This window comes from Micropterus salmoides, unplaced genomic scaffold (assembly GCF_014851395.1).
Source record: "Micropterus salmoides isolate LMB-PRFRI ecotype aquatic unplaced genomic scaffold, ASM1485139v1 Ms_hic_scaffold_1, whole genome shotgun sequence".
In the NCBI taxonomy this organism is placed as follows: Eukaryota; Metazoa; Chordata; class Actinopteri; order Centrarchiformes; family Centrarchidae; genus Micropterus; species Micropterus salmoides.
The window spans coordinates 3,896,959-3,912,612 of NW_024040040.1; the positions used below are offsets into that span (position 1 = coordinate 3,896,959).

Below are 15,654 nucleotides of genomic sequence, written 5' to 3' on the forward strand. Positions count from 1 at the left end.
AATATCACACTATATAACATTTTACATTTAACTTTTTCACAATTTCACACACAAAAAAACCAAACAAACAAAAACAAAATTTGCATTTTAGGCTGCAACAGCCACAAAAAAATGGCCCTGTGAAATCCAGGAGGGACCGACTGAATGCAGTTTTCTCAAGAATCTGAATCCTTTTTCCTCCACTGGTTCAATCAAACTTTATTCAGACATCTCAACAACACTGCTTAAACTGTAAAAACAAAGTCAGTAAATTATTTGCTAACCACTTCTAGCTGCACACACACAGGTGAGGTTACTGTGGCTGTACGTTAGTGTGTTTTCACATTCAGAGAAAACAGATCAGGCTGTTTGTGTTGTTTAAATAAACTGTCTCTTTTATTCAGAGCATTGACTCTACTAACACTATGGAGACGTTGTAGTGACGGCGTCAAGTTTCAGTGTATTTTGATGATGTCACTGTTCGCTATGATGTCCTGCTGTTGGCATTTCAGGGATTTTGATGAGGTCACAGTGCGCTGCTGGAAGCTCTGGTGAAGTCGTATCCACAGCTGGAAGTTTTGCAGGGATCATGTTGGTGTCCAACGCAGTCTCGCTCGTCACAAATGGACGTTTGGTCAAGACCCCATTTTAACGCCCTGGCTACCCTTTTAGCGTAGTTTTTTCCACCGTTTAGGGCTCCGCGGTTAAGTTAGCAACAATACATACGCAACGTCAGAGACGCTTTATCGAGGAGACACGCCACTCAATCACAGCCTCAATACAACTCCATGGGGAAAGGCCCTAACGCCAAAGATGGCGGTTATCCCGCCCCTCCCGCTAGAAAGCCAAAGCGGGAAAATATTTCAGTCAATCGTGTGGTTCCGTCTGTTTTACTTCTCCTGCACATGCGTGGTAGAAGTAAAACCAGTCGGGAAAAACTCTTTTTAAACCTTATTTTGGGGCAAAGTCTTCAAACTTTCAGATTTGACTGCTGGTTCTGTTTTTATGTCCCGGTGAAAGTGCAGCTCTGGCTCTCTGCCCATTCATTCAGACAGGAGCCCGGTCTTGTTAGTCCGAAATAGCTGCCCGGAGGTGCTGCCAAGTTGGCGGCCGAGTGGCAGGACTTGCCTATAAGGACTTTGGCAACGTCCAGTTAGACTTTCAAAATAAACGTAGGTGTTAATTTCATGAAATATCATAATTCGGTTAAGTTTAGGCAGCAAAACTACTTGGTTGGGTTCAGAAAAGATTGTGGTTTGGCTTAAAAATAACAACTTAACTTACGTCAGTTAACTTACGAATGTTAAGTAACCTCAAAAAAACATTCAACGCTGACTTTTTGTGTCACACGGGAACGAACACCAGTGTCCAGGGTAAAAGTCCAGTTTCTGGGCCACAGTCCACCCCAACCAGCTCCTTACTCTGACTGTCCTGTTAAATATCCTACACCTACCTTTAGCTTTTTAAAGTGACGCTACAGGGCTTCCCTCAGTGCGTTGTGACGCTACAGGGCTTCCCAACGCAACGGTCTTGACCGCGCGTCCATATGTGACGACCTGGGGTGAGGACGGGTTCAGTCCAACGCTTTAGATTTGAGAAGACTTCGATGATGTCGCAGTAAACTGCCGCAGGTTTTAAGGAAGTTTGATGATGTCGCTCTCCCTTCCTGGTGGTTTCAGGGGACTTTGACCCTGGTGGAGGTCCAGTAGACGGGCTGAGGTACGGACACCTGAACGTGACACGTGGGACAGGACTGTTTCCTCCACAGCCACTCCTCTATACACTGCAGGGAGACGGAAACAAGGTCTGTTAGCATTTTTAGGTGAATATTGAATTTACAAAACAAACGGAGACATTGTGATGTTAGAACACTGTGATATGAATAAAAGCAAACTGTGAATAAAGCTTGTTTTTGGTTTTATTTCGACCCTGTCAGTGTCTGCGTTGGCGTATTGGTACCATCTACTGTTCCAATGCATCCACCTCACCTCAAGGTACAAACAGTACAAACAAAGACAGAAGATAAACCTGCACAGCATGTGTGCACAGATTACACAACTTTGTAACTGGGAAGGAAGCAGCGAAGAGCTACTGGTGTTACTGGTGATGCTACTCACGTTTACTTCTCAAAGCTACCTGAAAACATGCAGCACTGTGCACAAGAAAGGTACTTGTGATACTTGTGCTGACGTTACATTAAAATAGCAGTAAATGCTTTTCACCACAGCCTCCTCGTGCGTCAGGAGCACCTGCTTTGTTTTATTCACGGTGTGTGTTACCTCTTTGTGGAAGGTGTGTGTGCACTGCAGCTCTCTGGTGCCACCGGTTCCTTGATTCAAGTCGTTGTGACAGATCAGACACATACTGAAAGCATCGCCCTGCAACACAGACACAGTCACAAAAGTTATTTACTGCGGCCTTCTGATGTTGTTTATCACTTTCATTAGTTGTTATGTCTAAACTGAGCCCAATGTCTCTTAAAGGAAGGTCAGCAGTTTGGGAAATAAGCTTTGTTACTCATCAGCCAGGTATCTTATCTTGGCTGTTTCCACTCTCTTCTTTGTCGGTCTTTATGCTAAACTAACTCACTGCGAGACAAGTATAGACAAGAAGTCACCAAAATGTCCTTTTAAACTTTACACAACTCTAAAACTGTTCAAATCAGTCTTTTTACCCACCAATGATACGACGTTGCGTCTCCTGAACTGGCCCCGCCTCTCGTGCGCTGTGACCTCGGGGATTGTGGGTGCAAGAGAGGGTCTTCGCTCGGGGGCGGGGACGGGGACGGGGGTTGGGGCAACGACCTCCTGCGGCGTTGGCAGGAGGCGTCGGGAGGAGGTGCGGTGCAGCAGAACCCTCGCCGTCACCGGAGCCTGGGTGGACGAGTGGAGACGAGACAGCTGCATGGCCGACAGAGTAGCCTGGACACAAAGAGAGAGAGAAGGTTAACTGGTTCCACTGGTCACCACCTCCTTTTCTAAGTCCTGTAGAGAGATCTCCAGTGGTGTCAGTAAACTATAAATAAAATCAGTCTTAAGAGCGGTCACATTTTACATTTCAGCTGTTTGTAATATTCTCGATTATATTTTTGTCTGTATCCTTCCTCTAAGTTCTGATGTTTGCTTGTAACTAATCAGCCCACTGATCCCATCAACACTGGCAAAAATAAACAAGAGTCTAAAAGCCTCTTTAGCGGCCTTGAGCTGCCATGCTTCTCTCTAACACCCAACTGGACCAATGAGCTCTGAGACAATTGAGCTGCCCTCCTTAGAGCAGTATGCCTGTTTCTAAGCAGCTAAAAATGGATCCTGTCAAGACAGCAGGTAACAGGATATTTTCATCCTCACTGTTGTTCTCCAGCCTCAGGGTGTCTCTGATCAGGACCTGTGATCCCCCACAGCTAGCTGGAGAACTGGTCTGACCGCTCTGAAAATAACCAGTTTGCAGTAAATGTGCTGCCAAGTCAAGGTACACTGACCACGGCATGGCGGCGTTCACATGACTGGACGACACGTGACTGCAGAGCTGGTCGTGTGAGGGTTTTGCGCATTGATAATAAAGCAGTACAGCAAACTTTAACTGAGCACACATTTTTGTTTGCTTTTCAGGCCCCTGTATTATTTCAGAAAAGTTTCACAACTTGGATGTTAAAGATTATTAATATTTTTTGGCCATTCACACTTGAGAGTGACGGTATCACTAGAGGGGAGAGCGGGGATCGCAGCAAAGGGTTAGGACTTTTAGGACTAAAGTGCATTTATACTTCTGCCTAGAATCGACGGTGTAGCCTCTGCGTAGCCCCCTACCCTACGCCGTCACCTACGCCGTAGCCTGACGTGCAACTGTGATTGGTCGGCTGGGTAGCCTCACAATGCCTCCGAAATCATTAAATCAAGCTTAAGCCTGGGTATGCGCTCCACCAGGCAAGCTTCCCGGTCACCCACAACAATGCCAGTGTTTACAAGACAGAAGCTGGTAATGACTTCTACATGACACGAATGCTACATTTTGTTGGGAAACTGTCGTACGGTTGGTTAGGACGTGATAGACTACTCAACACAATGTTGTCCATCTTCACAGATTGTCAATTGACAGAGATTAGAAGTCATTTATTCCAACGGAGGGTGAATGACGGACTGTAATGGACTAGTAACAAACTACTGCCCTCAGTGGACCTGTTTGTTTACAGATCATGAATACTATGGAGTTTCTCAAAGTGTGCAGGAACAACAACAACACTTTGAAAGGTTTAGGTCAGAAACTGGTCCTTATTGTAACTGATATTTCACACAAACTCGATATAATGCTATTTTGATAATGAAATTAAACCGATCCTGATAAGCAGAGAAGGGTTTCATCCGCTACTGTAAGTCTTTCTGGGGTGTTTTTTGATTCAGCTGTAAAGGTTCTCCCTGAGATTGTACAACTTCGCAGTACAGACTCGAACTGGCGAGCTCGGGTACGGGAGGCGGACGCGCAAACGAGGAGGCTAAAACACACGGGCACTTGCATCGGTTGCCAGTGCATCTCTTAAGGTGTCGCGGAGTGAGGTCTACAGCCATCTGGCTTCTGTTACACAGTCCCATCTTTATCGCAGAACAAATTGCCCCTTAACACCTCTTCAAACTGGAGTCCTGTGTGGTAGCAAACTCCTCATTTCTTCCTTTGTTCAGCATCATTCTTCTATCCATTTTCCACCAGTTGCAGCAGACTAAGCAAGGTAGCATAAACGTCTTCCTCCTTGGCCACATCGTGCAGGTCTTGCTGGGGGATCCTGAGGTCTTCCACGGTCAGATGGGATATGTAATCCCTCCAGCCTGTTCTGGATCTCCCCTCTTCCCAGTGTCCTCAGATTCCTCCGCTGGGAAACATCCAAGAAGAGATCTGAGTCAGATGCCAGAACGAACTGTCTTCCTTCAAGGTGAAGGAACAGCGGTTTTGCCTTTAGGCTCAGCTCCCTCTTCACAACAACCGTCTGGTGCAGCGGTCGCACTACAGATGGCACACCAGTCCACCTCTCTTGCTCTATCTTACCCTCCCTCGTGAACGGGACCCCTTGATACCTGAACTCCACTTGAACCACGACATGTGGGGAACAATGTGTGTTGTTTCTTAAATGTAAGTCGCTTTGGATAAAAACTTCTGCCAAAGCAGTAAATGTTGTCCGTCACTGATCTTTTATGGGAATGAATGACTTCCAGTCTCTGTCGATAGGCACTGCACGACGATGTGCACGTGGCACTGACAGTTACCATACACAAACCATAAGAAGACTTTCAAACGGTAAGTCCCTGTTTATGCCATATGGGTGGGATTACCAGTGAGAGCTCATTCCTGACCTCGGACACGGGTCGTGCTTTAGGTCCGTTAGTTGCTGATCTGGAGCTTTTCATTGTACCAGACGATCTTCCTCAAGAGGTCACGTTTGCCCCAGTTGTCATGGGAATTTTTTTTTTTCAAGACTTCACATCTAAATGTCCTTAAAATGCCACTTTCAGACGCTCCAGAACAGCTACGAATGGACCTTGTGGGGAGACTATTTTGCAAGCTACCAGTTCCTGACTCATTCATGTCAACATCAGGTCATAGTTGCGACTAGGAACCAGAACAAAAGCCTGTCGTTTGAATGATCAAACTTTAATAGATGTGCTGTTTTGTTGATGCACAGTACTTTCAGGCCTTACCGGACACGGCAGCGACGCCCGGCGGCTGGTCCTCATTTGGACCGGTGGCTCTACGCTGCTTCTGCTCCCAGCTCTTCGCCCCTCTGACTCCCCTTCCTCCTCCTCTTCCTCTCCGATGTTCTCCTGCCGTTCCCCACCTCTGTACCGCTGCATCCAGGCGTTGAAGATCTTAGCATCTTCCTCCTCATCCACCTCCTCTTCCTCATCCTCATCCTCGTCCTCTGCTGTCAGAAGACTCGGGTCTTCTGCGTCCAAGAACACTTCAGCTTCTTCTCTGTCTGGGTCCATTGCTTCGATAAATTACAGCCTGGTTGTAAGTTAAATTAGTTAAGAGAGCACGAACGCTTAGTTTAAGCCAAGTTAGCAGAAGTTTGAGAGTTGGACAACAGGGACACGAGGAGGGATCGGTGTCGGATGGGTGAAGAAGCAACGGGTGGGAAAATAATCTGAGAAAAAGATCCACAAATCCAGTCCTGACAGTCGATCTCTTTTCTCTGTCCCGCTCCGATCCATCCAGATTTAAATTAAAATAAAGCCTGTCCTCCAAAACGGCCGCTCGTTCTTCCACACGTCCGCCGCTTCTTTCCTCCTGGTTGAGTTTTCTGGTTTCTTCTGCTTCCTTCTCGCCGCTTCTCTCTTGCTGTCGTGCTGCTCTCAGCTGAAACCTGTTAATCCGTTTACTGAGGCGCAGGAGGGGGATTACACCTGGCTTTCTGTATCTGTGTCAAACCAGGTGAGAGGTGAGAGAGAAGCCAGCCATTTCACTTTTAGGTAGGTTGTTTCTGTACACAGTAATTGATCTTCTAAATCGGGTAAACTATATGCAGCATAGTCTTTTAATATCCAACAGAAAATCCTACACTGCTCAAATTGTACAAATGTTTTTAGTGTTTTTAAAGATTATTTCTTGACACTATGCTTTTTCCATGTGTGGAAAATAAAGATTATCTTAAATATCTCTTAAAAAGAAGTATAAACCCTTTTGCCTTTTAGTTAAATGACATTATATTTGGTACAAACACCCAGATGCTTTATCTTGGAGAGTTTTCTATTGACAAATAGAACTGAAGCAGTTTTGTTTCAGCAGCTATTCCTATAATCAATTACTCATTTAACTGAAAAAAAAATCTAATCTGATTCCAGTTTCTTAAATTTGAGGATTTGCTGCTTTTCTTTGTCTTTTGTGTTAGTAAACAGAAATTTATTTTAGCTTGCACAAAACAAGTGATTGAAAACAAGGATTTTTAACATTATCTCTAACTTCTGATATGTTACAGACTGAATCAGAAAATAATAATGATATTAAGGAATAATTAAAGTATTTATAAATCGAATTGGGCGATACCTTTTTTATTTAAAAGAGGTATAAAACTTATCCTTTTGTGTATTTTATTCAATTTCATTCACCATTTCTTTTCTCCAAATAAATTATAGTTTATTTTCTTCACCTAATAAACCAATTTTAGCTTATTGCTAATATATTTAGAAACAGCCTGTCCACCAGAGAACAATGACAAGTTTATTATGATTTATGTTTGCAATAAAAAGGGAACCTTATTAAAACTGTTATGTGTTTATAAAACAGATATCAGCCTCATTAATCAGGTGTTCTGACGATTTATGCTGCCCTGTCGAAAAATGCAACCTCATGTGTTCCCATTTCCAGTCCCACAAAGGTTTAACTCTCACAGTATCATGACTTTTTTAAATTTATTATATTCTAACATCATTTCAGCGGCAGCATATTCTGATTCTGACTAATATCCCCTTTTAAATAATGGTTCAGAATCATCTTATATTGCACCATGTAAGGAGATGGGGAGCATGCTGAATTCTGCCATCTTTATTTATATCAGAGGTATTCTGATAGACTAATAAAGATTATATTTTGATATTTCTGACGAACAGCCAGGTTGCACAGATTTATGGACGTGGAAACAGACCGCGCTTGTGGATGGTGCGCATGCGCATAAATCGACAGAACTAATTTAAATTTAATTGATGTCAAATTGTTATAACAGACTTTATAATTTAAAAAAAACTTTGTCAAAATGTTGTCATGTTAATAAAGTTTGTTGCAACAGCTGACAGGAGCGTCTCCTCTCTAGTAAACAAATAATGACGTAATTAATTAAGCCCATTATTACCTGCACGAGAGGCTAAAGTTGGGCTCGCTCACCTGCACGCGCCCCCCGGACGTGTTCGGCGTTGTTAACGTCCGGTGTGACGCCGTTAGCTGGAGTGTAAACACGCCAGTTAGCGGTTAGCTGTCAGAGCTAACTGTTAGCCTGTGCTGCAACGGTGAAAAGTAAACAAGACTGTGGCAGCAGGATGGGTACGTGCTGACGTTTACTAATCAATTAAACGTTTATTGATCAGGACTAGTTTATACTTTGTTGAGCTGATTAATTAGCGAACGTTATTTAGCCCTACTCGTGTGGTTGTTCGTTGGACCGATACCTTCCAAACTCCATTCAAAAAACAGTCATTTATAGGATACTTTATCTTGTGGGAAAGGTAAACATTAAATTAAAAGTACTTTAGTAGCTATTATGAGTCGGTTATAGTTACAGTGTAATTCGGCTTATTTTCAACATACCAAGTGGCGTTTATTGTTGCTTAAAAAAGCAATTTAAAGCAATTTTAATGCTTCACGTCTGGTCCTTTTAGCCGACTAGCTAGGTTAGGTTAGCATGCTAGCGTTAATGTTACTGTATCTAGATGTCCCCAGTTTATGTCTCCTGTAAACCACACATCGTCTCTACAGTTAGAGTACTACGTCCAGAATTATATGCATCAATTCATCAATACGCAAATGTTAAAACGATACTGTAACTAAAACTGGGGCTGCTGTCAAATGTTTCACGAGTAACGACTGAAGCTGTGACTGCAAAAACACGGTTATTTAAGAAATAACTGTCTCACTATATACTGTACACTACGCCGAAATACAGACCGGGTTGTACTTATTTAGCAAATATCTTGAATGTCGTTATTAAAGTATTTTTACATCTCTAATAAGCAACGAACCCTTAAATTAAGGTATTTATTTATGGAGTGTGGCTGGAAATAGAAACAAGCCAAACTCCATGCAGAAATCTGTATTTCTGTGTCCAGGTCTGGAGAAGGAGCAGTTTCACTTATTAAGATGTTGACCTTATTATTGGTGGTAGTAGGCAGTTTAATGAAGTACTGATGAGTACGTGTGGCTAAAGAGTATTAATGTGTGTTTGCCATTAAGGTGTGGCAGAAGTGACACACCTCGATGAGCCATTACTGTATATAATAACACCTCTGGTTTACCTGCTAGGACAAGTCAAATTGTCCAGTGTGTGGAAGCTCTGTTAAATGAATAGGAATAATACTTTAATGTGTGTTTAGATGCATTTTTAAACTCCTTTTTGCTTCACATTAGAAGTGAAATGTGTTTTCTCAGAAAGACATTTGGACCGTCACGCACACGCTCATGATGATAAAATGTTTGATTTGTCACAATAGGTGCTATTAATAACATCAACAACGGCTCTGTTCAGGTGTGACGACATGATCAATAGCGGGACCCTGAGACTGATGTTATTAATAACACCTGTCTTCCTCCCCCTCCCTCCCCAGCCTCCGCTCCTCCCCCCCTCTCCTCCCTGCGCCTCCTCGTCCCTCCTCTCCGCCTGCTGACTGCGGCGATGTGGCAGGTCGCTCGCCGGAAAAGCGTGAAGCATTATGGGATGCTGGAGGACTTTGTTTGCCTGCTAACCGAGGCCGTCCCACAGCTGCTGACAGACAGGCAGAGGAGTCTGCTGCTGCTGGCGCTGAGAGCCAAGGTCTGTACCCAGACACCACTGTTAATGTGTAATAACAGCTTTATAAACTGCACACGAGGGACGTCCCCATCAAGGCTTTATGGCCCCGATGCTGATCAGAGTCCTTTTAATATCCAGTATCTCCTCGTGTGTTCTGCTCTGCAGCGAGTACTTTCGCATGTAGAAAAATGGCCTGGAAAGTTTAGTTGGAAATCTCAGCAACGACACAAAAGGGCTGCGTTCAGGATCAGACGGCGTGAAAAGGTGAGCGCGTTTTGAATGTGCAGGTTCCATTAAACCAAAAACACAACAAGAGCCAAAACCAGGACCCTGCGCAAGAACAAACTGAGCCAGAAAAAGAGGCCGGGCCGTCCTGAAGAACTGAACACACCTGGTCACAGAAACAGGTGTGACCGATAACACACCTGTTTCTGTCACACCTAAATGGAACAGAACCATTATTCTGATTATTAGAAACTCTGGCTGAGCTGAGTGAGAAACCTCTTTCAGGTGATTTACTGCACTTTAATACACTTTTCACAAACACAGCAGCGTCTGTGTTAGAACAGACGTTTTATCAGAGCCGGGAGAGACGCCTCACTTCTCCTCTGTCCTTTCTGCAGAGGTTTTTGTGACTTGTGTTGTTTCTGGCCTACGGGTGGAAGAGTCTTTGAGCAGGAAGTGTTTGTTTTTCAAACGCCGCAGGTTATTTATATTTGAGAGAAACGGCTGCTGAGCTCTGAGAGATCAGCTGCTTAAACGCACAAATAAAAACATGTTTACTCTGTTCTGGCTCCAGGTGACGCTCTGCGACCCGGATCCACAGGCCGTCCACGCCCACCTGGACAAAGTCCACAACGTCTCAGAGTCAACGGTGAGACGGGACTCTTACCCGAGTCTGTTTTATGCCACAGTAAACCGAACGTCTTCTTGATAATGAAAATAAGAGCTGATTGATGGAGGAGGGCTGAGCAGCGTGCAGTGCAGTTAACTCCAGGTCCTGGTGTGTTTCCTCAGCAGCCGGGCGGAGAGGTGGATCAGTGTCGTTCTGCTCTGTTGACTCTGACGGATAAACTGACCCAGAGGCCGGCGGACAGACGGCGCCTCCTGCAGGTCAGTGCTGCAACAACAGCGTTACTCGGCAGAGAGGAGGCTCCGGCTTCACTGCACTCCTTGTTTCCTCTGTTTGTTTCAGGACGTGTTCGACCAGAGTTTTGACTCGGCCCTCCAGTCTCTCATATCGGACTTCCTGTCCAGGATCGAGCAGCTGTTCCCGGTTCCCGACTTCAAACAGGTTGTCAGTGAATTATTCCCCCACGACATGAGTAGACTGCAGAATATAAGATGTGTGTAGAGTTTGTTTAGTGTTCAGCACCTACTAAGTAGTAGCGATGCACCGAAATTAAAAATCTTGGCCGAACCCCAAATACATTTATTATACGTTTATTTTGCCTTTTTTGCATAAATTCAATAGTGAAAATGAGCTTTTCCCTCCGTGTTTCTCACAGGATGTGGAGAGACTATGGTGGGGGGGGGTGTCCGGGGCCCGAGTGGGTCCGGTAAGTAAATTACATGTGTCCATTTACTTTTAATGGACACGTGTAATCGGCCGATTGATTTCGGTTGCTCAACATTTGGTGCATCCCCGCTAATTAGCAGCAAACACAATGCACATCCTCCCAGAAAGCAACAATACGTTCATAAAATAAACGCTCTGTAGTTTCAATGGGGTCACCACAGTGATCCAAACCACAACGACTTCTAAAGCTTCCGGCAGAACCGGTATGTTCCATTCAGAACCTTAAAGTGAACGTCCTTCGCTTTGGGAGCAAAAGGAAGTTTAAAGATATTTGAACTCCTGTAAGTAGCAGCTCCCGTTAACTTCTTCTTCTTCTTTGGTCCCCTACAAGTTTAATTTCCATGAGAGAAGCGAACGCAGTGTGAGCTGAGGGATCCCTCCCGTCAAAGGATCTGCATGAATGTGGAGAGAAGTTTTCGTTCTCCTTCAAGCCTCAAGCTCTTAGCAAACCTCTGAAGGGAACTTTGTGTCTCTCAGGCTGCCTCCTGGCTCGACGCTGCCCCCGGTGGTCTGGAGGATTGTCTGCAAGAGGCCGACAGCGAGGACCTGAGGGAGCTGCTGACCAATCAGAGCTGCTTATTGGGTCGCGCCACCACCGCGGGTATGACATCACAAACGAGCTCAGCCAAACAGGAAGTCACATTTTTTCGTCCATTAACGTGTTGTTTTTCCTCAGTGGGTCTGGACACGGAGAAGATCCTCCTCTCAGCCTGGTCCCACCCCGCCGTCGCCGAACTGACCGATCCCGACCCTCCGCCCACCGACACAGAGGTCCAATCAGATCCTCCCCCTGACGTGGTCGGTCCCATCCAGCTGGACGTGGAGCTGGTGAAGGTGGAGGTGGTGGTGATGACGGAGGACGAACAGGAGGAGGTGCAGGAGACTGCGATTGGTCCGACCGTGTCGCCAGAGGAGCGAGAGGCGTCCGATGAGAGCTCAGCAGTGGGCGGTGACGAATGCGCCGTCACGCCTGTGGTTCTGGACGTGGGCAGGTGAGACACCTTCTCGTCTGTGGTCCAGATATCAGCTGTGTGGGCTGGAGAATAACCACGCTGTTTCCTGTCAGGTTCAAGGGCTCGCCTGGAAACTTTGCCGACCAATCAGAAGACACAGGTGAGACACACACACACACACACACACACACACACACACACAGATGTCTTCTCTAACTCCCGCCTTTCTTTACAGTCGACCAATCGGATCAGTCCTGCTCCGAAGTCACAACCAATGCTCTGTACAGCATTTCCCATAATTCTCAGCGGGTGGCTCACAAGTGTCCTCAGTGTGCCAAATGTTTCATCTACCGTTCTCAGGTCAGTTTGTCTTCGTCTCACCGCCAACCGTCCGATCAGCTCGTCTGTCAGGACGCGAGTACATTTACTTGGTATTTCCAGTTTCTACTTCTTCTGCTGCGTACAGGTGATCCGTCACCTGCGGACCAATAAGTCCTGCGGGTCGGCCTTGATGACTCCTGGCGCCGTGGACCTGCAGAGTGACCCTGCCGTTCCCGAGGAAGAGCCCCGGCCCCCGGAGCCCCGCCTCCCGGAGCCGCGCCCCCCCAGGATCCACTCCTGTTTCCAGTGCAACGCCATCTTCAGAACCAAAGCGGAGCTGCTGTCGCACCAGCGCAGCCACCGGGCCCGACCCGTCTACCAGTGCGGCCAGTGTGACAAGGCGTTCCACCACCTGTCCAGTCTGACCAATCACAGGCAGACGCACCTGGACAAAGGCGGGTTCACCTGCAGCAGGTGCGATAAGGTGTTCGAGTCGGCCAAGCAGAGGGACGCCCACCGGCTGCAGCACCGGCTGCCGGACCTCACCTGCACGGTGTGCGACCAGACGTTCAGCTCTCAGACGCAGCTGCTGCGACACCTGCAGACCCACTCGGTGGAGGGAGCCGCGCCCTGCTACAACTGCCGCTTCTGTGACCAGACCTTCACAGGTAAGGGGCTCAGGTAGACCTCATCGGGAGGCGGGGACTAGCACAGAGTCCTGACTCAGTAGTAGGGCGGTTTGAAAGAACGTGATGAGCTAATCGTAAAGACGGCGATTAATATGTATTTTTGAAAGTCTTGGTGTGTAAAATAGTTGAATAGTGAAGCACAAGTAGTCCTAATTATTCCTGCAGACGGTTTCAGAGTCTGACCCAGCCTCACTCACAGTCTGTGGTTCTGGTCCAGGGGTGACGCAGCTCCGGATCCACCAGCGCACACACACCTTCCGCTCGTACCAGTGTGACCAGTGCAGCAAGACGTACGGCTCCCTGACCGGCCTCCACTCCCACCGGGCGAGCCACACCAGCGAGAGCCGCTTCCTGTGTCCGCAGTGCGGCAAGCGCTTCAAGACCCGCGACGGCCTGGAGGGCCACCTGAGGACGCACACCGGGGAGCGGCCCTACCGCTGCCCCTACTGCCCCAAAGACTTCACCGCGCTCGCCGGGCTCAACGTGCACGTGCGGCGCCACACGGGGGAGCGCCCGTACGTGTGCACGGTGTGCGGGAAGGGCTGGCCGTCCGGAGGCGACCTGCAGAAACACATGAGGACTCACACGGGCGAGCGGCCGTACGTCTGCCAGGACTGCGGGAAGGCCTTCTCCATCTCCTGTCACCTGACCGAACACCGCAGGATCCACACCGGTAAGAAACTCCGTCAGGTTCAGGTACTGCTATACTAGCAAAAGTACTTGGCTGTGCTCGGAGTAATTGTGTGTACTGTACAGCAAAAGAGAGCAAAATCCAGAGGCTACATCTCTGAAGAACGTTGTGCTCTTGTAAACAATTTGATCATAAACACATCGTGACGATTCAGCAAAAACAATTTCATGAAAAGTCATTTCCCAACATTTTAGATTTGTTTTCTTTCTTTTTACTGGACACACGTTTTATACTTCCTGTAAATATAATCCAGTTAATCTGGTCTCCGTACGTGGTTGTGGATCCTCGCGCTGACACCATTTAAATGTATGTGGTGCTCGTATTGCGTAGTTAAAACCCAGTGGTTCTCAAACCTTTTCACGTCAAGGCCCCCTGAACTGACACACGTCACACCAAGGACCCCCGTTTGACTGGATTTTGTCCCCATCTGATTAGAATCAGAAACTGTTTTACTGCCATGTAGGCAAACAAGGAATTTTCTTTGCTGGGGACCCCCTGGAACCACATCAGGGGCCCCGCCCCGCCGCTAATCGTTCAAAACATAGTTTTCATAGGGACATTTTAAAGAAGTTTGACGTGCTACAGCAAATGCTTAAATGTTAAAAGTTAGGACTCATTAACAACTTAGAGGCTGACGTGGAGCTTTTTTCCTGCACGAGGACTAAATAAATAAAAACAACCCACAGAAATGAAACGGCTGGAACTGGATTTAATATTCAACTAGTGGTGAAATATACTACTTTTAAATGAAATTCTAATGTTATACTAATAGTAGACTGTAGTAACTAAACATGATCCTCTTTATTTAAAACTCCTCCTCCAGGCAGTGGACAGATGTACGCTGAGCCGGTGGGCCAATATTTGCAGCTTCTAGCCGCCTCCTCTGTAGAGCAACACGCTCCCCTTGTTCTGCTGTACTCATTGTTTTAAATATTGTTTAACTTCAAGTTGAGAAATACACATTTCAAAATGTCAAAACCTTTCAAATGGTTTTAAGACTCATGCCTTGATAATCAAGCGAGTAGACTCAGTGTTACCAGTCAGGTGCCAAACTGTGAGCGAGCGAGAGCTTTAATCTTATTATGGGAAGTGTAATAAATACTTATATTTATTAAATACCTCTGTGACTCTCTGCAGTCATGGAGCTGACTGTTTGTTTGTTTGTTTGTTGTCCAGGAGAGAAGCCCTTCTCGTGTCCAGACTGCGGTAAATGTCTAAGGAGGAAGTTCGACCTGAAGAAACACATGTTGTCTCACAGCGACGTTCGTCCGTACGCCTGCGTTTACTGTCCCAAGAGCTACACCCGCAAAACTCACCTGAACCGACACCTGCTGACACACCGGACCGCTGACGGCGAGGAGGCGGAGGGGACGCTGAACCGAGAGTCCGTTTAATCAGAACAACTGTTGACTGATTAATTTCCAATCACTTTTTACATTGACTTCTTCCTGCAGAGAAATAACTCGGCACATAGTCGCCTGCGCTGTCGCAGTGTGGCGACGCAGCGGCTGCGTTAACGGACGGCAGAAACATCATTCTGGGTTTCAGCAAAAGTGATTTTTCTTTATTTGCAGCCCTGCTATGTTTCAAACTGTTTTCATTATTAGTTAAAGTCGTATATCAAACTCTCTGCGGAGGGTTTGTTGTATCTCACGTTCATTTTTCACTGTTTTCTACCATTTCACAGACTAAATCATGAAACTTTATCCCCACACATGGACGGTTTGGGTCTTAGTGTTTGTGTTTGCTTTTCATACAAACTAACTGTGCCGTGAACGATCCTTCAGGGAGCAGGTGACGTGATGACGAGCCGTGTCGCTAACGTGTCCTGCGCGTGGTCACCTGCTGCGCCGGCTGCAGCCTCGTAAAGACAAACAAACACTAAACACGTCAACAAACTACCTGCTATGTTCTCGTCTTGATGTGTGCTGATATAAAAGCTGTTGTGTTTTATATATTCT

General features: G+C 46.4%; 3 protein-coding genes across 4 annotated transcripts in view; 1 reads left to right on the forward strand and 2 right to left on the reverse strand.

Moving 5' to 3' along the window:
- LOC119916213 (NLR family CARD domain-containing protein 3-like) overlaps positions 1 to 15,654 on the reverse strand; it is a 795,320-nt gene that overhangs the window by 255,866 nt on the left and 523,800 nt on the right.
- On the reverse strand, positions 172 to 6,739 carry si:ch211-207l14.1 (ribosomal RNA processing protein 1 homolog). The gene is made up of 4 exons (XM_038730621.1): positions 5,664 to 6,739; positions 2,658 to 2,900; positions 2,259 to 2,357; positions 172 to 1,762 (listed from the first exon to the last, which is right to left on the reverse strand). Exons 1-4 carry the CDS (start codon positions 5,949 to 5,951, stop codon positions 1,655 to 1,657), a joined length of 738 nt encoding a protein of 245 aa, XP_038586549.1. The 5' UTR covers positions 5,952 to 6,739; the 3' UTR covers positions 172 to 1,654.
- On the forward strand, positions 7,860 to 15,648 carry LOC119898615 (zinc finger protein ZFMSA12A-like). Of its 2 annotated transcripts, none has more exons than XM_038712884.1 (12): positions 7,860 to 7,998; positions 9,276 to 9,481; positions 10,260 to 10,334; positions 10,481 to 10,573; positions 10,656 to 10,754; positions 11,517 to 11,640; positions 11,716 to 12,031; positions 12,106 to 12,152; positions 12,228 to 12,352; positions 12,459 to 12,981; positions 13,220 to 13,675; positions 14,870 to 15,648. In XM_038712884.1, exons 1-12 carry the CDS (start codon positions 7,995 to 7,997, stop codon positions 15,085 to 15,087), a joined length of 2,286 nt encoding a protein of 761 aa, XP_038568812.1. In that variant the 5' UTR covers positions 7,860 to 7,994; the 3' UTR covers positions 15,088 to 15,648. The 2 variants fall into 2 exon arrangements, with proteins under 2 accessions (XP_038568812.1, XP_038568734.1); XM_038712806.1 differs by having other exon boundaries at positions 7,861 to 7,998; positions 10,478 to 10,573.

Excerpts from the sequence above, each read along its gene's own strand:
- LOC119898615 (XM_038712806.1), top strand. Across the intron at positions 10,755-11,516 it reads CGGTTCCCGACTTCAAACAG|GCTGCCTCCTGGCTCGACGC; the intron begins GTTGTCAGTGAA and ends TGTGTCTCTCAG. Across the intron at positions 12,982-13,219 it reads CTGTGACCAGACCTTCACAG|GGGTGACGCAGCTCCGGATC; the intron begins GTAAGGGGCTCA and ends GTTCTGGTCCAG.
- si:ch211-207l14.1 (XM_038730621.1), bottom strand. The coding sequence starts at position 5,951 with ATGGACCCAGACAGAGAAGAAGCTGAAGTGTTCTTGGACGCAGAAGAC. Across the intron at positions 2,358-2,657 it reads GACGCAACGTCGTATCATTG|GGCGATGCTTTCAGTATGTG; the intron begins GTGGGTAAAAAG and ends TCTGTGTTGCAG. Across the intron at positions 1,763-2,258 it reads CACACACCTTCCACAAAGAG|TGTATAGAGGAGTGGCTGTG; the intron begins GTAACACACACC and ends GTCTCCCTGCAG.